Source organism: Clarias gariepinus, chromosome 11, assembly GCF_024256425.1.
Source record: "Clarias gariepinus isolate MV-2021 ecotype Netherlands chromosome 11, CGAR_prim_01v2, whole genome shotgun sequence".
NCBI classification, from domain to species: domain Eukaryota; kingdom Metazoa; phylum Chordata; class Actinopteri; order Siluriformes; family Clariidae; genus Clarias; species Clarias gariepinus.
In genome coordinates, this window is record NC_071110.1 from 26089131 (window position 1) to 26115627 (window position 26497).

Below are 26497 nucleotides of genomic sequence, written 5' to 3' on the forward strand. Positions count from 1 at the left end.
TGCAAACGGCTCCAATTTATTACGGGTAATAAATATACTCATAGTTGGGAATTTATGCACATTTTATAATAATTTAAGTATTTCAGCAAACATCTTAACGAGATTAACATTTGTGCCGTTATTTGCTGTTAGCCTCAATAAGTTCCTTTAAATACAAAATGATACATTAAACAGATAAATATTGAAGTTGAAATCACAATATGCATTAAAATAATGCCAATGTGACATTTTTTGTATTGTAACACAATACAATGAGCATCATATAACTGCTGAATCATTGGCAAATGCCTCAGTCCCTTCAGGTTTTAACTCCTGACAGTAAATGCAAGACCACTTTGTTACACAAGCGACAAGAAGAGGCATTTACAGAAAACATTTTATAATTAGATATAAATGCTTTTATTTGTATACTGGACTAGAACTACTGTTCTTATTGGGTTTTTTTTCCTGTAACAGGTCCCAAGTTATAAAATCTATATTTCATGTCCATGCAAAATGTTCAATGTACACGGTACAGTGCAGAAAAAGAGCAGTGCTGATGAACCTGAGTGGATTTTGGAGTCCACGCAGGACAAATTTGTAGACAGTGAACCGATTACAATATTGTGTCAGTAAAACAAACCCCCCTAACCAAAAAAAAAAATGATAATAATAAATCTGGAGCTTTGAGATTTATATACAAGACGAGTCGGATGGGTTGTTAATTTCAGAAATCAGGAATATACAATCTAAGATTCCACGCACCAGTCACCTCACATGTCCAAGGTGCTCAGAGCCTGAAAGTGACACCTTCTGTACAAACTACAGGCCTGTGCATGGAATCGATAAAAAGAGCCCGGAGAATATCTTTACGTTTTTTTTCCCCCGCCTTGTACAATAAGGATTTATGAAGGTGAAGTATGAGAATAAAATTTATAAACCACATAAAATAATAGCGAAGAAGTATACACTGGAGTCAGCATCAATGCCGGGCCTGCTCTGTAATACCAGGAGGTTCTTATCTTCTTAACAAATAGACATGTGAAAGCAGAGTAAAAGTTCTCCTCTTTTTAGTTCAGGTTTCTTCAACTGGCCTCTAGTGTACTTCAGTAGTGCCGTCTCTCTCACACATACACGCACACCCCTATACTGTATATACAGTTTCATATTTATATATATATACATACATACACACACAGAGCCAGGGAAAGGCAGAGCCAGCTTGGCCGCAAACTCCCTGGCAGAGAGAGAAAGAGAGAGAGAAAGAGAGAGAGAAAGAGAGAGTTCACATTAGCATTTCTCCTTCGTATCCTTATCTACCTGCACTCCAAAACAAAAAGAGCAGGTTTTCTGAATTCTGAGCTGCCATGCAAAGACAAACATGAGGTCTCTTCCTTGAGGACTGTATAAGAGTCTGAATGGCAGTAGTGGGTAAGTATCAAACAGCTTTAAAAAAAAAAAAAAAAAGACTTGTGCTCTTGGATCGAGTGGCAGGGAATCCCTCAACAGCTCTTACGACTAATTAACTACCTTCATTCAGAAACAAACAAACAAACAAAAAAATCATCGCACATACACATTCAAATTATTTACATGACGCAAACGTCAGTTTATAAAAAGAGAAAACAAAAAATCCAGTATTAATACAAACAGAATGCTTGATTCTATATTAACAAATGAAATGTCTCAAGTATCTTGACCGCTAACAGATATGGATGTCATGACCGATCCTGATCGCAGAAAAACCCGCGAAAAACTCTCGTCCCTGTACATGGCAGGCTTTTTTTTTTCCTTTTCTATTTACAGCCTGTGGAGTCGTAAAGTACAGCTCAGTCTGGGTTCCTAGCACAAGTCTTTTCCACATCTGTCTCAATAAAGTGCATTTGATCTGAAAACAGAAAAACTAAAATTATGTTACAAGTCTCAGGTCGCTGTACTAAAGATGGTCGAGTGAATGTGTGCACGTGTGTGTTTGTGTGTGCGTGCAAATTACAGTCCAATCAAGGAGAGCATCCAAACATGACAATATGACGTGACTCTAGTATCCTCCTAAAACCAATAAATAATTTCAACACTATTAACACATAATACAGTATTTCTTTTTTTTTTTAAACAGAGATGTTTAAAAAAAAACAAAAAAAAAAAAACACCAGTCCTCAGTGTAAAAAGAGAAAAACGCTAAAAGATGCGCTCTGAGGAGAAACAAGAGACAGCTTGCTGAGTCCAATGCCTCATTACTTGAGTCTGTATTGAATTTGTACTGTTGTTGTTGTTGTTGCATTTCATCTTTGGTAGTGACTTGGTGCAAGAGGTTCTTTATGAAAAAAAAAATAATAATAATACTTGTTCAGTTGGGTTTGGTGATTTTATGAGAAATGATATTTATTATATTAAAAAGGAAAAGTGCTCTGGCTGCTACGAAGTTGAAGAAGTGGGAGGGAGAGGACCCTCTAGTACGAGTGACTTGGAAGGACGATGGTCCCTGTGGCCAGTGTGTGTCAGGGTTCTATTCATACAACGTGACAGTGCAGTAACACAATGCAGAGATCCTCCGGTCCACACTCGCCTTATCTGTTAACACAAACACACACAGGAAAGACATGTTATGAGCGAGAGGAAGTGCATACGTGTTGGACTGATTTATTTCATTTATTTTAAAATCTACAGATCCCGTTTTCTAATTTAAATTCCGTGCTTTGTATGCCTTTTTACTCACACTTAGCCACGTTCTCTACGTCCGCCGGATCCTGCAGGATCTTAGAGAGACCCTCCAACAGCATGGCGGCTTTGTTATAGCGGTACGCGATGTCCTCGGTCTGCTGGAACATCTCGTCCAGCGCTGCCGACTGCACCTGTCCCAAAGACACAACCAAATGTTTCAGTGTTTTTTTTTCCCACAGGCACACAGACCCAGTGTACAGTATGTAGGCGAGTGCGCAGTTCAGTCTTTCTTTCTCACTCACCATCTCCACAGCATGGTTGTAGATGAGCTTCTCCGCAGTCACGCTGTTGATCTCATCCACAAATCGCTGCTTGTCTGAGAAGAAGTGGTTGAGTTTGTCCGTGAGCTGGCGGCACAGAGATATGCAGCTCTTGTAGCGCTCGTTCAGGCTTTTAACCACTGCGGGACACGGGCAGAAATTACACAAACATTCTGCAAACTGTTGCAACTTTTTCCTGTTAAAAGACATTTGTAATTATTTCCATCAAACACTACTTTGGAACAGGGCAGAGGTTCCTAAGCAACAAAGCCACAGAGTGCCGTCAGGTTGTAACGGTGCACCGACCAGGGCATTGTGTTTCCCACAGAGGGGCAAAGCCTGACAAATGAGAAGTAAAACTATTAGGAAAGGAGCTTTTTGAACACCCCCATGTCTCCAAAAACACTGTTCTCCATAATCCAGTCCACTGTCAGTTCTCATTAGACATTCCCAACGAGTCATGATGAGGACTAACATGTGTCCTCTGAGACATAACAAGCCAGCCAGCCAAACACGTCTCTCTGAACTGCTGCTCATACAGCATCACAATGAGATACAACACATTCTGAGGAAGTTCTGTGTGCACGACTGGCTAGTTTTGCGGTGATTGACAAAAAGATGATAATAATAAAAATAATAATAATAATAATATGCACGTATTGTTCTACAATAAGTTCTACATTTGTAGAATATCATTTCCATTACAGTAGCAGTAAAAGTTACACGTCGAGACATACTGTCAGAAATGCTCTATGTATATGTGATGCTTCAATTTTAGGCCGTTATTATTAACTCTATTCCAGGGTGTCTCTGGAATTTTCGTCCTAAAAACATCAATAACAGATTCACCAACCAAATTTAAAACTTAAAATCCATTTATTTAGAAGCACTTATCCTACATGATGTAAGGCTACAGTTAAATTAAATGTAGATTTGATTTATTATTTGAATCGTCATTTGTTTTTTAATGTTATGATCTTGTTTCATCTAATATTGTTTGAGACCACTTACTGTACTACTCGACGTTGTAATTAATAATGTTGTCTTACTTTATCTTTTAATTTATCCTCGGTTTGAACTGGAAGACGACCTTGTGTGACCAGAAAGGATAAATAAAATGCATTATTATTTATTATTATTGTTAATTCTCCGGTGTTTCTTAAAAGTGCACAGTACCTCCTTTATATTCTTTCTACATCAGTTGGAATGTTGATGCTTCACACCACTTTCACGGCAGCAGAATAAGCAGGTACAGGAGTGGACAGATTTTTATATACAAACGTGGGGAAACAAACGTCAGTGACGTGTGGGGAAAACACTGTTAATAAGATGTTTTATTTAGGTTTTAATTATTTTATTTGATCCACACGGTAATCCTGTCCTTCTGAAAACATTTGATCTACCAAGGAATAAATAAAAACCTTTTTACACACACAGACGGCGTCTCACCTTGTTTGACAGCGCTAGAAGGGTTCAGCTTGGCAGACTTGATCTGAGCTTTAGCCAAGTGAAGAGACGACGCGAGCAGCTGAGCAGCCTTCATGTACAACACCAGCTGCTCCACTTGCCTACAGGGGGCGATATGACGGAGTATAAATGAGGGCCCGAATATGTGTGATGTGCAGATTTTACATTTAAATCTGCTTCAGACCTTCTGTTAACACACTGCACTCACATTCACACTGTATGTATTAGAATAAATCTATTACCATTTGAAGAAATTACACTACACAAGATTTTTTTGTTTGTTGGTAATTTAAATGCGATCATCTAAATGCAAAAAAAAATATATAAAACTTTCTTAGATCTAAAGCTGTTGATTCAGCCAAGTAAAATTCAGCATTCATTTTACTGAAATAAAAGATCAAGGTGTTATGAGTGTGTGTGTATCTCACCCCCACTCTTTGCTGAGCTGGCTGATCTGGTCCACCACTACACTCTCCTGAGGTGGGTAAAGCGAAGCTGCGGAAATGCCAAGGTCCGCTCCTCCTGCTCTCACAGCAGCCATCTCCAACACACAGTCCGTAAAGGACAGCATCATCCGCAGGTGCATTAGTGTGTCCGTGTGCTCTCTCTGCCAAACACACACACACACACACACACACACACACAAACACCCCTGTCAATGTACCTGTAGGCTTGCTATGTATTTACTATTCACTCTAACCTCCTTTGTTTAAATAAATACATTGTGAAATAAAAAACAGTCTAATTATTTAACACTTAACTCTCTTTAAGCATCTCCAGTCCCGCTTCACTACAGGATTGTAACTGTTATACTTTAAAAAAAATAAAAAATAAATAAAAAAGCCATTTACCTCCATCAGCGTCTCTTCTGGGAGCTCAGGGGCCTCAAAAGTGATGAAGCCGTCAAGGCTGGGTGGAGAGGTGCCATAGGGGACGTAGCGTAGGCTGCTTGGGGCTGCTTCTGCCCTGGGGGGAGAACTCCCCATGGCCATAGCAGGAGGAGAACCTGTGCATGCCTTTCCGCTGGTGGAGTACAGCGAGCCTGCTGAACTGTTTGACCCCACTGCAGAGAAACAGAGACATACCAATATATCAATGATTACACCTACATAGTAGGTCTAGCTGAACGGGCTGGTGCCTTTACCGTGATTATACCACAAACCTAGCTGTCCTAACTCACTCCTACAGGTAGTCCCCGACTTACAAACAAATTCCGTTCCTAAAGCACGTTCGTAAGTCCGATTTGTTCTTAAGTCTGATAAAGTGAGGCTTATACGCCTCCACTTGAATAAATCTCTGTCCCCTTTCCCCACACTGCTATCATGGGGCCAAAAAACATAATCGCACCTAAGAAAATAAATCTCACAGTAAAATGTTGATGCTATTATGTTTTGTTTTTTTTCACTGTTTTCTCTCCATTTTGCACTGTTTTTCATTGCATTTTACAAAATTAGGATTATTCACTAGCTTTACAGGACACCCATTTTCTATCATCATGCTCCCGGACTGATTCATTCCAACCGGTGAGGCCGACTCATTTCTCCTGCACCTCCCCACACACACATACAATATACCGGAAATTTTATACATTTACTTACACACTGAAAATATTGTATATAATTGTAAATATTGCTATCTGGTGCACTGCAGTGACTATTTTTCTGTACATTACAGACTAAACCGCAAATAAAACAACGGTCCGTTCGTATGTGCTGAAATTCGTAACTCGAATGTTCGTAAGTTGGGGACTAGCTGTACTAATTTAACAGCAAGAGATCTTGTTGACTTAAATTTACATGAACGGCTATCTGTACGAGCCAAATAACCTCTTGGATTTGTTAAAAATAACATAATCGCCTATTTTCTTAAAACCGATCATATACACATATGATTTCCAGTACCAATCCCATGCACTACTGCTATTAATGAAGCATAAGCTGGCGCTGGTGGCATGGTTGGCGGTATCGAGATTAAGCTCTCACCTGAAGTGGTGCGAGGGCGTGTGCTCACATGGCTGCAAGTGGGAGGGGTGCTGCTTTTGGGGGGCGAGCCGACTGTAAAAACTACAGTACGTGGACTCGCACCGCCCACTGCCAAACCACATGACCCTGCAGGGGCTAAGGGTGCCACACACACACACAAACACGCACATACACACACACACACACACACACACACACACACACAAACAGAACACAACACAGGGATCACTCACAAACTCAGACCAAGACCCAGGACAGCATTACACACACCAAGAAGCCAACAAAAGAGATCCATGCAGATAACAAGCTGTGCAGGAGAAGCTTTTAGATGAGCAAACATACTGAATGAGATTTAGGAACAAAAGAAAAAATGCAAACCTATATTAAACCAGGAGAGATTCTATGTCATGCCTTATGCTCTTGGCCATTCAACGACAGCAACCACTGATACATATTATAATATTGAGCTAACTCTCTTTATTCTTTAAACAGGTGCACCAGTGGTTTTCCTGTCAGCATGATTTGAATTTCTTGATACGCTCAACACACTTGGGTGATTCGTTAAAAAAAATTAATAAATAAATAAAAATGGCGGCACATCATGCGTATCCATTTCCAAAACCAAAAACGTAAGATTTTAAAATGTAAAAGTAATACTCGTACGTTTTGTACCCTTCGACTGAAACCTGAAATTGCAACCCTTGACTCTTCTCCTGAAGGACGGATTTTCATTTTTAGTTTGTAATATGAGCTAACCTGCATTAATAAGCTATGTGCAGTAAAAAAACAAAAGCAAAGAAGAACTCTGTCACAATATTTGTTCTGCAAATCAATCATTTGTTGAAAAACGCAATCGAATCTTAACTGCAGCTTCTTAAAACCTTTCCTGATTCGCAAACCTTCTACTATACAGTATTTTGCATTTAGCAGTTTATCACATGGACTCTGAACTTTATCAGTGTAGGCAGAGCTTTATTGACGAGATATTATTCTACAGCAAGGCATTCCCGTTACTATGTACCGGCACTAAGGGGTTACCTGTGTCCATAGGTCTCTCCATGTTGAGACTGTCTGTACTGCCCTGGTACGTCTGTCCTCCCAGAGTGATTCTTACAGGCTGCTCTGACAAACGGCCGGTACTCACAGACCTGTGTAGGATAAGAAAGACTTAAGATCATGAACGCAGCACACAGGAATAAACTTTTATTTTACAGCAAACGGAAACCTGCTGTGTCAAGCTGCAGCAATGCTGATGTACAGCGGAACAGTATTAATCTGGGAATCTTTGGTACCTGATTTCAATCCAGAACCGTTTAATGGGGTACTAAAAATGATTGAAAACGCCTGACTGTCTGATCCTGTTAGTGAGAGAGAGTCAAAGCTGCCTACTTTAGTGAAATCATCAGCTCATCTTATTTGATCACTGCTCGTCTCTGCATCAACAATTTGCCAGACATGGCTTTTCTATCTCAGCCTCCAACTTCCTACAGACATACAGTAGTGTATATAAATGTCTAAAGAGCAAATTCTGTAATTATATCGTGGTGCCATGTTTGCTAATCGCAGTATTATAAAATCTATAAATTTATTAAATTAATGAAAGAATCAGAGAATAAAATAAAAGAAGAATTTGCTTCCTTTGTACCTGCCAAATGTAGTTTTGGGGCTCTCGGAAGCCGAATGTCGCCCACTGGGGTACGGCGACCAGTGGTGGGGACAGATCTCCCGAGCATCGGTGGACATCTTACTGGAATTAGAGCTGTCCACTATGCCCTGTTGAGAGGCGAGGGCCATAAGGTTGCACGAGGCCTGGGTTTTAGGGATTTTAAAAGGAGCAGTGGTCTGTAAAACAGGAAAATGCTAAGTCTACTACAATGTAAAAAAAAAAAAAACTCTATACGTTAAGCTTTTATCAAGACTACCTTGGTTGGTGAGCCAATGATCGTGGGCAGGGGAGACTTTTGTAGCCAGTCAGAGGTGCGTGGGGAGGAGCCAAGGTGCTTGGTAGGAGAGGTCCCCAGGTTACCGGGGCGTCCCAGCTGAGGTGAGTGGGTGGGTGGATAGGCTGAGCAGGTAGGCTGCACTGGATCCGACAGCTGCTTGTAGAGTTTCTGCTTGTTTTGGTAGACATCGGTCAGGGTGGGCGCGCTCTGGAGTCGGGCGCCCAGCAATTGAGATGAGGGCACGGGAGAACCTGTGTTATAAAAAATATTGATGATACAAATAATAACAAAAATCTGCCATCTACTGTATTTAGCAGTAAAATTAATCTCAGTTATCAGCTTCTAACCAGTTAACTAGTTAAGATCAGAAAGGTACATGTACAGTGGCCGAAAAGTGCAAACTTAAAATAACAAAACTGAAAACAAAATAACAAATTTAAAATCAAATAACAAAACTGGAAACAAATCAGTACAGGGCAAACACAACGACAATTTACTTACATCGGAAAAGGTAGGCATAGTTCGCAAATTAAATTCTTATTGCTGATTAGATGAGATATCTGTCACTCAAGACATACAAGATGTACTATCAAGTAAAGTCAGAATAATTTTTTAAATACATTTAACACAACTAATAGTTGTTGACAAAAATGCTGTAAAATCCTAAAATACTGCGATGAATCATTAAATGAAAATACATCTCAATGTTTGTGTTACTGCAGGACTTCATATATACGTACTATATTTTTAGTGACAGATGTCTCGTTCAATCAGTGCTAAGAATCAACAAGCCAAAAAAGGTAGGTGTGGTTTGCGAATGACATTCTTACCGCTGATTGAACAAGACATCTATCACTAAAGATCAGCAATAAGAATTTCATTCTCAAACCACACATAGGCATGTTGATTCTCACCGCTGATTGGACAAGACATTTGTCACTCAAAATACACAGGAAGTACTGCAGCCACACGGACATTTCAATGTATTTTCATTTAAGGATTAATTTCAGTATTTTAGGATTATATATTCCTTTGGGCAACTAAGTTGTGTTAAATGTGATTTAAAAATTATTCTGACTTCAATTGATACTACTGCTTATATGTCTTAAGTGACAGATGTCTCATCCAATCAGTGATAAGAATTTAATTCGCACACTATACCTACCTTCTCCGGTAAGTGGTGCTCGCCTAAATGACACCCAGGCCAATATGATAACCTTTAGCTCACTTCTCGCTAGGAGAATGATCCTGTTTAAGTGGAAAGAGCCTTCGCCACCAGTGGGTGCTAAATTAGGATTCACTATTTCATAAAGGATCCACTCAGGAATTTTATTATGGATGGCAACCAATTTATGAGCTACCTAGAAACTATAGATACTTTTTTCTAATTCTTTTGTTCGATGTAATGTGTAAATTATTTATTTTTCCCTCTTTTTCTACTTACTGACTGTTGTTTTCTTGTGGAGTGGAGGGAAGAAAATGGGTAAAAAAAATCCATATAATACATATATGTACCATGTACTGTATATATATATATATGTATTTCGTTTAAATTTACAATTAAAAAAACTTTAGATTAAAAAAAAATATATATAAAAGTTACATAATAACCTATTCATATTTAAGCCCATTTTTGTACCAGTTCTGACAGACACATTGCACGTTATGGCCATTAGATGGCACTACATACGTCCATAAGAGATCTTTACGCTTCAGGGGACTGCCAATGACACTGCAGCAAGAGAGGCAACAGAGTTCATTTTTAACTTGACTTCAAACTGTGAACTGTATTCCAGCATGCACAGTTCATAAGCAATGCTACAAACACACCGCTTACCACACAGAGAACAGGTGGAACCGTTTTAAACCAGAAATATACTTTTCCTGGGTGAGTTTCTGGGTTGACCCTGATCATTATACAAACATGCCTGATTTTCCTTCTTGTCGTTAATATGATGTTAATATCAGGGCACTACGAAACAGAGTAACCAGAAGCGGTCTATTATTCCTCATATCTGTTCTCATTCTTTGCAAACATACTTCAAGGTCAAAAGTTTATGGACTGTCTGAAAACGATTACTATGGAAAAGGTCATCTATACCTCTTGCTGCACCTCAATATTATAATCATTAAAAAAACGCTGATTTCAATAAAGATCAATCCACAGGACGCTTGGGAGAAACCAGTCCCTCCCGGCCACACGGCATGTGGTCCACTTACCACCAGATGAGCTGCGACTGCGCGCCTCATGGCTGTGGGGATGTCCACAACAGCAGTGGCCCAGCTGTTCAGGAATAGTAGCCACTGAACAAAACACACAGACAGACGTGTCAGGGCATGATGCAATCTAAAAGCATACAACCTCCTTCTATGAAAAGTGACACTCAGAAAAGATATGAAAAAGAGAGAGACAGAGAAAGGAAAGTGACAGGCAAAGAGCTAGACAGAGACAGGATATTCTTACCCAGGGGTGAAGGCGAGTAGGGACGGGAACTGCCAGTGGAGAGTCTTCGACCCACAGTCTGGGCAGCATCAGCAGGGCTGGGGGAGCCGGAGGCAGCTTTTGGAAATCCCATAGGGCTGGTGTTGGAGCGCCGCACTGTACCGGACCTGCAGCATGATTACAAGATTACAATAGAATTAAGGAGACTTAGGGCACGAGGCGGGGTACACCCTGGACAGGATGCCAATCCATTGCACAGCATACACTCATTCACACACTATAGGCAATTTGGAAACACCAATTATGCTAATCTGCAAGTGTTTGGACTGTGGGAGGAAACTAGATTACCTGGAGGAAACCCACCAAGCACGGGGCGAACATGCAAACTCCATGCACACAGAGAGAGGAATCGAACCCGGCTAGGAAATCAAACCCAGACCATGGAGGTGGTATCATAATTTCCTTTTGATTCTATACAACTAAAATAAAATGTAATCATAGTACGTCCTTTCAAAGTTCCTTCCTATTCCACTCTCAGGGGGTTTTTCCGTTGATCTACAAACATTTCCCAAATTTTGTTCAAATCTATAAAACTGCTTTGCGACAATAACCTTTGTTAAAAATGCTTTCTAAATGAATCTGAATTGAGTTGAATTGAATAGATTGGTGGGAATGCTGGTACAGTGCATCACATTTTGATCATGTCACTATCACATTAATAAAAATGCTGCTCCATATTTAGATAGAAAAAAAAACCTTCAGTCATTTTTGGAGCACAATTCTATCAATGTGTCATGTCCACTGTTACCATCCAAAACGCACAAGCTATTTTTAGTTGTCTTGCTTAATGTACGTTCATAAATCACACTGTAACTGGCAGGCACTAAAAGAAAAAAAATCATCAGACAGAATGCTGAGATTCCTCAGCCATATATTCCTTTGCCTTCTCAAACTCAAAAATGAAAAGCAAAATACACTGAGAACTGGGAGTTCTAGCTCGTTCCAAAAAAAAAAAAAAAAAAAAAAAAAAGACATGCAATCCTTGTGTCATCTGTCCTGCTGAAACCTGTTGGTAATTTTGTCCTGATATCCCAGTAACACTGAAAAACAAACATGACTCATAAAACCCCGTTGAACAAATTTGTATGCGGTTCTCTTCACCGCAGTCGCTAACGGCGGGGTCTAACGACGAGTGTAAATTCGGCTCACGTGAGTTAAGGGTGGTGCGTTTTATTTTAATCCTTGTCTCGAGACACAGCCAGGAGGAGAAGGGAAGTGGGACAGCAGCTGGCAGTAAGGCAGAGTGAGGGCTGTCGGGGAGGTGATGGAGGTGGAGCAGGATTAATCTCCAAGCTCCCTCTGGCCACCTGCCTAAACCACATGCTGAGACAATCGTCCTGCAAACAAAAGGATGCATCTCTCTTTCTCTTCCTCTTTTTAACCACTATTGACTATTATATCCCATCCCCACCACCACCACCCAGCTGTTGTACTTTCAATGTAATGTAACTTCTATACGCACACATTTGCCAGTGCAACATTAAGATGATGAACCCTGGATACTAAGCTAAAAGTCTAAAAGTACAATAGTCATAGCTGAGAATCTATCAGGACGCAGCACACACACACACAGGTAGTGTTTAAAAAAAAAAAATGCTCCCTAGTGCAGGGAGTCTCACCTGGGTGAGCCGTAGAGGGTGGTGGTCGGGCTGCTGGAAAGGTTCTGCTTGATCCGCTGGTAGTTGCGCACCTGAGTGGGCACAGGGATCGGCGTGGTCTCTGTTCTCGGGGAAACCACAGGATTCTGACCTGACGGGGGCTGCGGCTGCCTGGATAAAGAAGAATGAAATCCAGCAACCTAGTCAGAACGTGTCAGCCTGAATTCGACCATTCGGCTGTCAAATTTTAGATTAAAAATAACAAAAAACAACAGAAATAAGAAAGAGTGCTGACAGTCAGCTTGTTTTCGTACGGTATAAGAAAAAAAACTTTTCCTGCTTAAAGGGCCGGGCCAAGCAGCAGAGGGGAAGAGAAACCATGTAAACACATGCACCTCCAGCCTATCAGAAAGAAAGGAGGAGCTAAAGCGGCTAGCCATGTGCAAATGAAGGCTGAGCCACCAGTCACGCCGAGAGGGAAAGAAAGGAAAAAAAAGGAAAGAAAAAAAAGCTTATTTGCATTCTTTTGTTCTCTATAGGCTACACAGTGTCCTTGGACAAAAGTCATGTGCGGGTCACATCAAAAGACGATGCATTATGAAAAGATTTTAGTTAGGGGAAAGAATATCAAAAAGATCAAATGGGTTTTGGAGATCCGGAGAGGGTCATGAAGGGAGGAGTAACGGCAAAGGGTGCACGTGAGCCGCAAACGGCCAGGCAGCTACAGTACAATCTCTTTGTTTGATTCAAAGCGCGTTCAGCATGGCACGGTACAAAGTGTAATAAAAAAATTATAATAAAAAAATCAGATCAGGAAAAAAAAAAGTTATTTCACAAAGAATATTGAAAATGTAAAAAAAAAAAAAAAAATTAAAAAACTTATGTAAAAGAATTCTTTAATAAACACTCAATGTTTGTTTTCTTATCGTGTTTTCTCTGCATATTTTTTTTTTATTCACAACTAATTTATGTACCTGCCTGGAGGCAACACTGGGCTGAACTCCTCAAGAGTCACGCTCTTCTGGAATCAACACAAGTAAAGCGAACATATGGTGCTGCAGTGTGCTGGGGTTTTTTTCTTGTTTTTTTTTCATGGGAATGTGGTATTGAACTGCAGCTCGCGACTCTTGGAAAAGTCAGCAGCTTTCCTGGAGGAGCTGGCACTCGTCCAAAGAAGTGCATGAGACTGAGAAACAGTGCGTGGCCTGCTGCTTAGCCAGCTCACCCACATATACACAAAGAGTGTTTCACTCAGAGGACGGGAGGGGGATAAGCAGCAAAACATGTGCATGTGTGTGTACATGTGCGTGTCAAAGAACAACAACATGGTTTAAAAGGGTTTGATTCGAGACAGAGGAGGAAGTAGCGCTCAGCAGACGCACTGACTGTCAGAAGTAAAACACAGAAGAAGATCTCTCTCTCTCTTTTCCTCTCGCTGACCTACAGTATAGACAAGTTTACCACAAATCTGTGTTTGTAAAGAACATTTAAAGGTGGGGCAAAAGACGTATAAATAATAATAATATCTGGTATTCTCCTTAATTAAACCCAGTACTTAAAACTCTCTCAGAATTAGCTTGAAGCTTAAAAAAAAAACCACTAAGTAGCTCCTACTTTACATGTACAGTAATGGTGTTACCTTCTCATTTTGCTTTGTTTACAGCAGATGATATCTGATAACATTTTTTGTTTTTACTGCCAGGGAATGCTCCTGCGCAGTCACAGAGAACACGCTCTGATTAGGTTTTTAAATAAATAAAACTAATAAAAATAAGTGTTTTGTATCTAAGGTGAGGACACGGAAACTTGTCCTTGAGGTAAAGTTGCATGGTAAAAAATAAAATAAAATCAATCAATAGTAAAAGAAAGAGCATTTGTACTAAACAGACATTTCCTTAGACACAATGTGATGAGAACCGACAGGATTTGAACTGAACAGCTGTTTTAAGGAATCATTTTTCACACATAAACTGGACACCGCATTGTGTGCTGTAATCACAGTAAAGGGGATTAAATAAAAGTTTAGAGTGGTGACTCTTTTTGGCCAGGCAGTATATAAGTGAACAACTGAAGCAGATAATATTGTTTGAAACAAGTCGTTCCTCTATAATTATCCGGCTTTCTGTGGAATTCTCAGGTTTTTTTTCTCTTTGCCCTCTTTGGGACAAACTGGCCAAACAAGCAGCTTTAATAACTGCTAACTGTACCTTTAAATGCAAAATGTAAGAAATAAAAAATAAAATAATAAAAATAATAATAAATAAAAATTATTAGCTTTGATTACAACACCCAATGTGTTGTCCAGTTCATGTGTGAAAATGATTCCTCACGCTCCTAGACCCACATACTGTAACAGCTGTTTAGTCCCAGTCCTGTGAGTTCTCACCACATTGGGTGTTTGTATGGAAATGCTCTTACTTCCACTATTAAACATAGCTCTGTTGATTGTTTTTACCATGCAACTTTCACCTTTTCAGGGTTTTTATGTGTTGAGGGGCTCTTAACTCAGTCCGAGTCATTTCAAATCTCCTTAGTTGTTTTACTTTACCCAGTAATTTGACCCTTATGAAACAGTGACCATTTTCGCACAGGCAGTGTATAATTGAGCAGCAGTTCTAGTACTGATATTACAGTATTTTCCTTTTTTGTTTTTTTTTAAGTGGGCAGGGTTTCAGCACTGTGTAGGTGGGATTTTGTTGTGAGCATGTAAAAAGAAAAGTGCAAGAGAGAGCAAATATAACGGTAATTGATCTGTGTGGCACGGTCTGTTATTAGAAAAATGAAAACGGTTTATGCTTGGTGGTATATCACTACAGCGCAGGGTTTTTTGTTTCTTTTCAATTGCCATCTTTCTGTTCTCACAGCCCCACAATTCCCATCAGTGGATCTTACCGGGCTATAATTAGGGCAGTGAAATAACTGCCATTTATGACTAAATGCATCTCATTCTGCTAACATTCACAAAACAGCAGGTCGTCACCACAAACGCTCTCTTTTACAGACTTGTGATTCACACCCTGGCCGAGCTACGTCAGCTCGCTTCAGTGCAGGAATAGCAGAGGCATCACACTAGGTCATGTTCCCATAATGGAATCGGCTCTCTTTTCACCTTCATGACCAAGTAACTCAGGACGTGTAGAGGACAGACTAGATCTGCGCAGAGAAGACATGCAAATCCACAGCCTCTTGGTAGGACTTCTTGGTAGGACTTTGACTCGTTTGTAAAATGTCACAAACGAGAAAGCGTAACCACTTTCAACTAATGAGCTGTGTTTATACATATAAAACCTTATATTTTTCTCATTACTAGACTTGCCCGCGACTTTGTTCGCGTGGAACTGAATTTCACACTTATAAGTGATAAAAAAATAAAATAGATAAAAAAAAATGCATAACGCCATCATTGGAACTTTGGAATGAAAAATTTTTACATGTTCCCAGGAAGTGCGAGGAAGTGAAGATGTAAGATCGCGTTTATTAGGTAGATTTCAACTGCACACTCATAAGCGCGTTTTAAAAATGTCCAGCATAATCTGTTGAATTTTGAGAAAAACGATTTCTTTTTATTTTTTATTAAAGATTATTAAATTCGTTCTGTACGTGATGCAGGCACAAACACAGAGACAAAAGTTTAAAAAACCATAAACCATCTTTCGTCCCCCCCAAATTATTTTTCTGCAAATATTTTCAAATGTACAGACACGCCACCTTTAGAGCTGTATTATATGTATACTGTATGACTTGCACAAATTTAAGCTATTTGTGTAACTTAATTAGAGTGTGTGTGGGTGTGTGTGTGATTTAATGACAGTGAGGTCACACTCACCCTCCACATAGCAGAAACTCACTAGACGATCTCCGCCCGGTGGCTCCCATGGGCAGGTCATCTAAGAATAGTGCCAAAACAAATGAGCAAGTGCTGGAACAAACAAAAAGCTGACCATATTTATCAAAGTGTATGTACTGAAGTACAGTTAAACCTTGGATTGCGAGCATAATTCATTCCAGAAGTGTCCTTGTATTTCAAAGCACTCGTTTATCAAATTGAATTTACCCCATAAGATATAATGGATGATTCGTTCCACAACCCGAAAATATTCATATAAAAATAATTAATAAAAAATATAAAGTAAAAATAAAACAAAATAACCTGCACTTTACCTTTGAAAAGAATCGTAGCTGTAGTGACTGAGACCAAAGAGAGGAGAGGAGGAGGTGGGGGGCTTTCACACACAGACACAGATATACACATACATACATACACACACAGACACAGACACCAGTTTGCCGACAAAGACTCTCACTCACACAATCACACACAGACACATACACACAAACAAACAAACAAAAACACACAAACAAACAAAAACACACACACAAACAAAAAAAACAGAGCATGGGAGATGATTACCCACAATCCTGCTTGTATTTCAAGACCTTGCTCGTTTACCGAGTTACAATTTATTTAAAATTTTTGCTCGCCTTGCGAAACACTCGGAGACCCAAGATACTCGCATCGCAATCCGAGGTTTTACTGTTCTGTAGGTTTAACTCACAGGACTGTTCTCCAGAGAGGTGCGGCACCAGCACAAAATCGTCTGTATCGCAGGAGGAGTTCTTGCTGCTGGTGCTGCCACCAGACTCTTTAGACAGCTGCAGGTAGTTTGGCGGGCCGAGTGGCGGCGAGGAGAGCACGTCTTCAGGCAGAGTCTGCATGTCCGGCAAAGACTGCAGGAGACAGAAAAAGGGGAAGGAAAACAATGGGTTGCCAGGAGTTGAGTCAGCAATAACACTGTTAATCCTCTCGTGCAACCTAACAGCTGCAGTGGCATGACAGTTTAGATGGGATAAAGCGATTAACTCACCGGAGGTGAGACGTAACGGCAGGAGGGCGAGCTGCCGCAGGTGCTCTCCGACACCGAGCTGGGGCATGTGGGCACTGGTACAGGGCAAGCTAAAAGAAAACAGCGCAAGCACACTTACTTGTTTATCATGTCATCAACTCTCAGTCTCTAAAAAAATTTTTAAAATTCGACCATATGATGGTTATTCTCACATTTTTTTATGTTTGACGTTTGTTCCAGGAAGGGATGGCTAAAGAATGTGTCTGCAAGAAAGAAAAAAAAAAAAGCAGAGTGCATTAAAAAAAATAAAACATTATCTTTTAAACAAAAACTACACAGAACTACCTGGATCAATTCTCCTACCCTATAGGGACCAGAATCACAATATAACATGGCACAACACAGTGGATATCAAGAAAACAGAGACTGGAGTTAAATTGTTTTCTATAGTTCTCTATTGTATCAATGTGTTGTTAACAGTAATGAATCTATGGAGAACAATTTCACGCTTCAAGTCTTTTTCTGAAGTTGCGACAAGATACATGATATCATTAACTGCGTGCACAAAATTCACACTGTAGCTGAATAGAATAAAAGTTATGATGCATGGAAATGTTTCACTTTGCCAGTCACGCAGTTTATAAAACAAGCTTTAATAATTGCTTATAAGCTAAACACAAGTTTAAATAAATAAATAAATAATGAAAACCCCGGGGACGTGTCTCGGTCATTCTATGAAGCTTGCAGGAAATTAAAGCCTTTTTGGAAATGCAAAAATCAGGTGTGATGCCTCTGGCAAGAACATGAGTAAAGTTACTGGCGTTCCAATAAAAGGTAGAAATGAGCCTAGGAATTATATAAAAATGATAAAGACAATAAGCGCATTATAATCTCAGCCCGATATAGAAAAGCTGCACCGACCGAAATCCATCCGGTCCTTCTGATTCCTCTGTAGTAAACCCAGCAGCAGATCAGCAAGGGGAGGAGATGTTTCCCGTGGGATGCTGAAAGCAGGAAGGAAGAGAGCTTTGTCGTTATCATGTAAACAGAAGCTGTAGTCTATTGCAGTGTAAGCTCTGAATGTTACGAGTTGCATCTCGTCCAGTAACAGCCCTGTGAGTAATGCTTCTTCTTACTTTGGCACCAGTGTCTTGTTTTTCTCATAAAACATCCTCAGGTCCTGTGGGCTGTTTGCCTGTGGGAAACAACAGAAAGCGGATACGGTTGCATAAAATGGCATGACACCATTACCACAATAAAAAACTCGCGATTGCCAGGCACTCGGCTTAAAATCATCTATTCTAGCACAATGAGGATGATCGAACCACTGTGGGAATAATGAGGGGGAAAAAAACAGTGCAGTGTTTCTGGTTAAACAGGAAATATAGCAAAAAAAAAAGCCAAACTCTGACCTGAAAAGGTGGCTTCCCCACGAGACACTGATAAATAACTGTCCCGATGCTCCACAGGTCGGCTTTGGCGTCATAATTCTGGGACATAATTACTTCTGGAGCCTGGAGGGGACAACAGTGGCATGGTCAAATCAACAGACCAAAACAAACAACATGTCAAAGTATCAAGCAGCAACGAGGTGTGCGGAGACACCTGAGGGTGCTCACCATGTACATCGGCGAACCACACAGAGTGGCCGCCATCATGTTGCTCTGGAGATATCGTGCGAAGCCAAAATCAGCTGCGGAGCACAGAACAACAACATGCATTTAAAACACAGAAATCCTTTACAAGAACAAGCCAGCTATTGTTATATGTCCACCATGTAGTAGGGATTATATCTGAGGCATATCCCATTACCAATTTTAATGCGGATGCCACTGACACTGGATTTCTTGCGGCCGGTGTAGGACAGGAGGATGTTCTGGGGTTTGAGGTCTCGGTGGATGATACCCTTGCTATTAAGGACACGCATGGCGGCTGCTATCTGCTGGAGAAACACCCTCAGGGTGTCCTCCCGCAAAATACCCTTAGCTGGAACAACAGAAAGATAAAGCTGCTAAAATACACACATTACATCATTATCCACATTCTTTCACTCCGATGTGACACTGCAGCTACAGACACAGCATACCAACAAATAAGTTAAATTCTTTTAGTAAGAACTTTCCTAAGGATTTTTATGATTTCATTATTGAGTAAAACAATCCTGATTTTCAAAAAGCAGTATTCCACAACAGTTCTAGAAAAAGAAAAAAAAAACTGTATCCCGGGGAAAAAAGCAGCACATTAGAAAGAGACCACTTTTCAGACAAAAAAAAGCCAAAAAAAATTCCATGTGGCTTTGCTGGAAGCTTAGTAAAACAATTTCTTCATAAAACACTTTGTACCGGACACAAAAAAATCCTCAAAGTGTCGTCACACCAAATACTAACTTTGTATTTGTTAACATCTCGACTGATTAATGTGCATTTTACTGACATGGTGTTCAGTGCAGCTGCTGTGCGAGACGCAGAGCTGATTTTCCCCGTTACAGCAAAACGTGAGGTGAACAACAGCATCAATAATCGCGATGGATCCGGCTACGAGCGTGCATCACAAATAAATCCCGCTTTAAACAACAGAGGGCTTTTATACTGTAACCGAGGAACAGTTGCATAATTCACAAGAGAGTAGGTGCAAGGCTGAGACGTGCTGCACCATGCTGCCAACGTTGTAGTGTTGACCTGGATGAAACTGTTACGTACAGTAGAGATGCACTCCGATCACATACAGTACTGAAGCTGGAGGTTAGCTGCTCTTTACAGTATCTTATCCTGAAGAGCTTGTCAGGTCACCTGATTCTGCAAAACGGGGCAATATCGTACAATGTCATCTCGACTCATGTCACAATAAAACTTGGAGAAAGCTCAAAGGCGATGATGGCCAATAAACGTCACGTCTGTGATCAAAAGAAATGGAACACAACTCATATAACCTGGTTAATAATTCTCATGTGAGCATAGCATGCTGTGCTCTAAATATATACATCAGCTGGTACCTCTGAGTAAGAAAGACATCACTGCTACAGTAGATGACCTTTAGGTCTGACTGCTGGGGACAGACACATGCCTGCTCTTCACATTACACGCTATAGCACACTACACAATAGGAGTGTGTAACCTTTATTAATTCTGCTGGAGGTGAAACTGTGCATTTGAAGTGCTTACCTTGCAAATAGTCTGCCAGATCTCCTCCATTGCAAAACTGTAACATAGACAAGAAATGCATTGTGATTCTCAGCATACACAACACTAACACCACCGCGAGGTGAACTGAGTAATACTGTTTATTAATTGTGAACCAGTAAACTGCTGGCAACCCAAGGATCATTCATGACTCACTACGGAGACCAAAGACTAGCCCGTCTGGTCCGATCTCACAGAAAGGCCAATGCAGCACAAATTGGGGGAAAAAAAGAGACTGGAAAGGCTGCTATGTATGGAGATACAAGGCCCATAAAGAGGTCAAGGTTGCTAATTTGGCCCACGAATTCCCGGGATCTCAATCTGACCGAGCATCCATGGAATGTTGGGCCAAGTCTGATCCAGGGAGGCCACACCCCCCAACCCACAGCACCCAAAGGATCCACGGCATTGTGAAAAATTTAGAATTTTGGATGAAGTAAAAAAAAAATGCCTATACAGTAAATGCTTATTTTTGCAGTTTAAACTCTAAATATGCCCCAAATATGCCCCGAAAACACTTAGCCCAATATATTACCCTTAAAAAAAAGAATGTAAAAGTAAACCCATATACTGTACAGTAATGTACTGCTGTGTCTCCTGCAGTGCTAGAATGTAAAATACTGATGTATTGTAATATATGTACTGCAATTCATGCAAGCACGTTTTCTTTGGTATAAGTTCTGTAGGGTAAATACAGCAATAATTCACCATCCCAAGCCGCGTTTTCCTCTATGGTTGCTTTGTTGCTTCAGCGCTAAAAAAAATTATACAGTATTATATTTTATATGGAAATTTGGCTGAATTTACATTGATAATTACGTGACAAAACAAGTAAATGATATTGTTCTTCATAGTTTAGCGTTTAAAATGGATGAAAAATTATATATTGCAACCAAAAAAAGCCATAAGAAAAAAACTGTGGAGGATATTTGTAGTTTCCGTAAAATTGCAGGGGTTTCCGCAAACAATTAATAGTTAGGTTCTGAAAAAAAAAAAAAATATTAAAAACTGAGGCCACGAACTCTGGACCACGACTTTGTGGGGGCTGTACATTTTAAAAACACGCTTATGCGCGTGCAATTAATGCAACCGCGGGCACATTTAGTATAAAGATATATTCACATACATGAAATTCACATACATACTGTACATTTCCGAACAAGGGTTTAGAAATATAAAGGTTGGAGAACAAGGCAATGTGATCATCAACTAATCTGATCTGAAGTCAGCAGCTTCCTTCAACAAGGCCAGTTAATCTTCTTATGACAGGAAGAGTGTAAGGAGAGGAAAGGATATGCATACTGGGTTCTCCATAAACAACAGCCATATCCACTGCCAAAAGGGTTTCAAAGAAGTGCACTTTTTTTTTTTTAACAAGGGCTATCAATAGTAGCTAGTCAAATTACATGCTGCTCTTAATGCCCTTTGTTTAATATGATCGACTTATCAGCGTCTCAGAACTGTCTGGGCTTAATAAGGGATAAAACACTAGGTGACATGTCGTTATAAGAAAATAATCAGTCCTGGGAGAGATGGTGCAATGCAACCCAGGATCAAACTGATTTTTTATCTGGAGCAGCACATCCTGATGTGGGATTGTCATTTTAACCACTTATAGTTTAATGTTATTTATTTTCATGATTATAAGATAATTCCTGTTATTACTTACTGTATGTTATAGTAGCTATAATGGTCTTGAAGTAAATAAGGCGAGAAATGACTTTCCTTTAAACAGTTTATCATCACTCCTCATTACAGTCTGATAAACTTAAAATAATCCAGAGCCTTAAGCAGACTAGAACATTAACATTACCTGTGTCCATCACTTTACACAAACAAATTCACTCGGCAGACATAGCTCTGGGCATACAGACTCAGATGGCCAATGGCTTATTTTATCAGCAGCAGAGATCTGATAAAGTTGTTGATTTTTCCCCCCCTCAGAATAGGCTTTCCCAGAGGGATATTTTTAGTTTCGTGGACAGTTTGTTTTTCCTTCAACCATTCCTGTGACATGTGAACAACACCACTCACAAAGACATGTGCCTCTAGGTTCGACACGAACATCAAGTACATGAAGAAAGAAGGCAGACAGAGAACGATCAGAGGGCATACATGATAAGGGTAATGATGATGATGATTTACTCACCTCCATTACAAGAAAAACAAAGTTAGGTGTTTCCTGGAAGAGAAGAGAAGACAGCATTTTATACCCTGACTTGCAAATCAGACATCATTTACCTTTGCCCTGGGACATTTTGTAGTAGAAAGACAGGTTAGGAACGGAAACCAGAGATAATGGTACAATAAACACACCGTCTCGGACAGTGTTCTACTGCGCTAATGATTGCAAACCTAAAGTTTCACAGAGGGACAAAGTCTATATAACGATTTAGCAGCCATCAAAAGAATTCATCTATACATATAACAAAACTGTAAAGTTGGCGTTTGTGTACATTGAAGATATTTGCGGGGGGCGTAAGATGAGTAATAGAAGCTTTTGGAAATTTTCTGTTTGTTTTGCACACATCACGTGAAAACTACTGAACAAATTTTAATGAGGTTTTCAGAGGTGTATTTGGCTGAGTTTGAGGTAACATATAGGCTTTATTTTACCGCAATCGGCCCAAGGGAAAAGAAGATATGCTACATCAAAATAAAAATGGAAAACGACCCTTATGTCATTAAAAAAAAAATGCCGCTGTACATTTTTTAATACACGCGTACGAGTGTGCAATTAAATTTACTTAATAAACCAGATCACAACTTTATCCCGCACACTTAACGGTAACACAAACATTATAAATAAAACCTGTGATACATGTTATTGATTCATAGATATTGATGATTTTCAGTTCCTGCTACAAAACCTTTTTTTTTTTAAGAATTACTGATTAAATGTCTAACACAATCCAAAGCCAGATGAACGAGAATGATGCTGGGATAGATATACAGGAAGAAATGCATGGAAAGCAGGACTGGGAAGCAATGCTTTGAAATGAAATTACCATCAAATAGTTACTATCTCACCATTTTCCCTACAGTTTGGTGGTGGTTTATTACACAAGGAAACATGACTGGTTTTGTGAGTGTGTGTGCAGTAGAAATGTGCAAACGTAAAGAGTGCAAGACCAGCAATCAATACTCCAGCTGCCATCTTGGCTTGAGCTCCACCCTAGAAATCTCATTAACTCTCACACACAGGCTGATTTTCTCACACGCATTTGTATGCCAATGCTGAACTCCACACTATTCACTTAGCTCAGTCAAAGAGGGCTGCGATACCTATACAACCCACTATTCATCTCAGCAGCAAAGGGTGGGGGGAAGAAAAAAAAAAGCTATTATTCTCTGCTAATGAATCCTCAGACGAGCCTGGGTCTAAACCAGCTGAGATCCAATTTTTTTGTGCGTGTAAATGGTTCGTCTATCCTCCCCCACTCTTCGTCATACTGATGATGAGTCCGAGTGCCCTTTATGCTCCAAATTCGGCTGCAAACTAGGGAAATGTAAACCCTAATATTTGACTGTCTGTTACAACCGTCAGCGATTACATAATGACCAAGCAGTAGCGATGGGAAAAAGGAAAGAGCTGGTTACTTCTAGACAGAGCCAGACTGTCTGTTATGAGGATGAAGTGGAACTGCTTAACTTTTCACTCTGGACTCCTCAGCATGCCTGCCAAGTGCTTTTAGACAGCAGACATGCAGAATGTTTGGTGTGATATCCAGATAGGACCTTGTGATCAAGTGTGGGTTGAGAAAAATATTAAAAACAAACAGCACTACATCCAAGACACACACACACAAACAGCACTGCCATGATCTCCCAGGCATTTCTTCTATTGGCAAGAGACTGCTCTTGGTATCCTGCCTAAAAAAAAATTGTGTGTGACTAGGTCTCATAGTGCTACTGTAGTAACTATTATTATATCAACAGACAAGATCCAAGAACATCAATCTGATCAGACATCACTGCCTAAACAAAATATTAATGGCAAAAATAAATAGAGGCCAATTCTTATTTAAGTTAATTTCCTTTACCCTTATAATCTATTGGATAATTACACTGCCAGGCCAAAAAAAATAATAATAAACTTGATTTAACTAAGTAAATAGTTAAGAGCCTTCCATTGGATCATTACTGCAATGATTAATATGCAGTGAATAGCTTCTTATTTCTTAAACGACGAAAGAAAACAACTAAGGAGATGGCCGAAACTACTAAAATCAGGTCAAGAACTGAAAAATTAAAACATGGAAGGATAGAGGTGAACCATCTGAAATGTGGTCGGGAAAAATATTTTGAATGGTCTTGAAACTCGCTGCTTTGTTTAATAGTGAAAGCAAAAGCATTTCCACACACAGAGTATGAAGAGAACTCAAAGGATTGGGACTAAACAGCTGTGTAACCTTAAGAGAACCATTTATCAGTGAGGCTAATTGGGAGGGAAATGCTTCTATTTGCTATGGAGCAAAAAATGGACTGTGGAGCAGTGAAAAAAAGGCCATGTGGTCTAATGAGTCCAGATTTACCCTGTTTCAAAGTGATGGGCATATCAGGGTAAGAACAGGGGCGGATGAAGTGATGCACCCACCATGCCTAATGCCACAAGCCTGTAGGAGTGGTGTTATGATCTGAGGTGGCTTCTGTTGGTCAGGTCTAGGTTCACATTATGTGCCAAAATAAAGTGAAGTCAGCTGACAACCAGAATGTACAGAATGATCATGTTGTTTCATTAAAGCATTTTTCTTCTCTGTGTCATGGGCATATTCCAAGATTGACAACGGCAGGATTTATCGGGCTCAAATTGTTGAAGAGCGGTTCAGGGAGCATTAGAAATCAATTTTCACGCATAGTTTGGCCATCACAGAGTCCAGTCCTTAACCCTATTGAGAATCTTCAGAATTTGCTGGAGGAGACTTTATGCAGCGGTCCAACCCTCCCATTATCAATAAAAGATCTTGGAGAAGAATGAATGCGACTCTGGACGGAAATAAATGTTGTGACATTGTATAAGCTTGTGGAAAAGATGCCACAACAAATGCGTGCTGTAACCAAAGCAAAAGGTTATGAGTCCAACAAAATGTGTGACTTTTTTTTTGTGGGCAGGGAGCTCAACAAAGTGTGTGTTTTTTTTTTTTTTTTGGCTGGGCAGTGTATTATAATAATAACAATAATAACAACAACAATACAAAGAGGACCCACACAACACAAAAACATTATATTATCATCAACATTTTAATATATTAGTAATAAAAATTAAGCTCATGAGTTAAAAAAAAGAAAAATTAAGCTCATGAGGTAAAACATTAAGCTGATGAGGTAAACAATACTAATCACAAAATTGGAAGCTTTTGGAAGAAGTCATGTGGGCCAGCTGAACGTTCCTTACCTCCACTTTTCTGGTAAAGACTTTACACTAGATTTTGAAGCATGGCTGTGGGACATGCCCATTAAACAGAAGAGCGAAAGTGAGGTCCGGCCCCAGATGAGATGATGAGCTAAGAGATCCGGGTTTCAGTCAGTGAAACAGTTCATCCCAAAACTGTTCAGTGGGGTTAATAAGAGCTTTGTAAAGGCCGCTATGTCTTCATGGGGTGTGCTTTGTTCATGCTGGAACAGGTTTGGGCCTCTTAGTTCTACTAAAGAGAACTTCTAAACAACTGTGCGTTAGAATCTTTGTGGAAGGCCCAAATATGGCGGTGATGGTCTGGTGTCCGCATACTTTTGGCCATATATTGTATTATTGAAAGTGAGGCAGATAAAGGGGGAAAATATAATCACTTCTGGACATTCTGTTACGGGAAAACTATCAACAGTAAAGTGTCTAGATGTGGCCTGAAGTAAAGAGGTACTATTGGCACCACAAATGGTATTGTCCAATACCATTTATTATTAATAATAATAATAATACAGAGAGGATCCACATACCACAAATACATTATTTTACATTATTCATTATTACCACATACATTTTAACATATGAGTAAAAAAAAAAAAAATTCATGAGGTAAAAAC

The 26497-nt window shown here is 39.8% G+C and overlaps 1 protein-coding gene across 4 annotated transcripts in view; it reads right to left on the minus strand.

Moving 5' to 3' along the window:
* Nucleotides 1–281: 281 nt before the first annotated feature.
* Nucleotides 282–26497, minus strand: part of ulk2 (unc-51 like autophagy activating kinase 2) — a 35946-nt gene continuing 9730 nt past the window's right edge. For 2 of the 4 annotated variants that reach the window (XM_053507314.1, XM_053507313.1), the window contains exons 4-27: nucleotides 22626–22658; nucleotides 20459–20495; nucleotides 19110–19283; nucleotides 18917–18990; nucleotides 18710–18811; nucleotides 18434–18492; nucleotides 18219–18301; nucleotides 17510–17560; nucleotides 17319–17407; nucleotides 17010–17181; nucleotides 16280–16340; nucleotides 12475–12624; nucleotides 10817–10962; nucleotides 10573–10656; nucleotides 8332–8603; nucleotides 8055–8251; nucleotides 7448–7557; nucleotides 6410–6544; nucleotides 5279–5490; nucleotides 4856–5034; nucleotides 4410–4528; nucleotides 2943–3100; nucleotides 2696–2831; nucleotides 282–2550 (exon numbers count right to left, since the gene is read on the minus strand). In XM_053507314.1, the coding sequence (XP_053363289.1) occupies nucleotides 2486–2550; nucleotides 2696–2831; nucleotides 2943–3100; nucleotides 4410–4528; nucleotides 4856–5034; nucleotides 5279–5490; nucleotides 6410–6544; nucleotides 7448–7557; nucleotides 8055–8251; nucleotides 8332–8603; nucleotides 10573–10656; nucleotides 10817–10962; nucleotides 12475–12624; nucleotides 16280–16340; nucleotides 17010–17181; nucleotides 17319–17407; nucleotides 17510–17560; nucleotides 18219–18301; nucleotides 18434–18492; nucleotides 18710–18811; nucleotides 18917–18990; nucleotides 19110–19283; nucleotides 20459–20495; nucleotides 22626–22658 (2898 nt within the window). In that variant the 3' untranslated portion in view covers nucleotides 282–2485. The remainder of the gene's footprint in view (nucleotides 2551–2695; nucleotides 2832–2942; nucleotides 3101–4409; nucleotides 4529–4855; nucleotides 5035–5278; nucleotides 5491–6409; nucleotides 6545–7447; nucleotides 7558–8054; nucleotides 8252–8331; nucleotides 8604–10572; nucleotides 10657–10816; nucleotides 10963–12474; nucleotides 12625–16279; nucleotides 16341–17009; nucleotides 17182–17318; nucleotides 17408–17509; nucleotides 17561–18218; nucleotides 18302–18433; nucleotides 18493–18709; nucleotides 18812–18916; nucleotides 18991–19109; nucleotides 19284–20458; nucleotides 20496–22625; nucleotides 22659–26497) is intronic. The other 2 variants (XM_053507315.1, XM_053507316.1) reach the window with 2 other exon arrangements.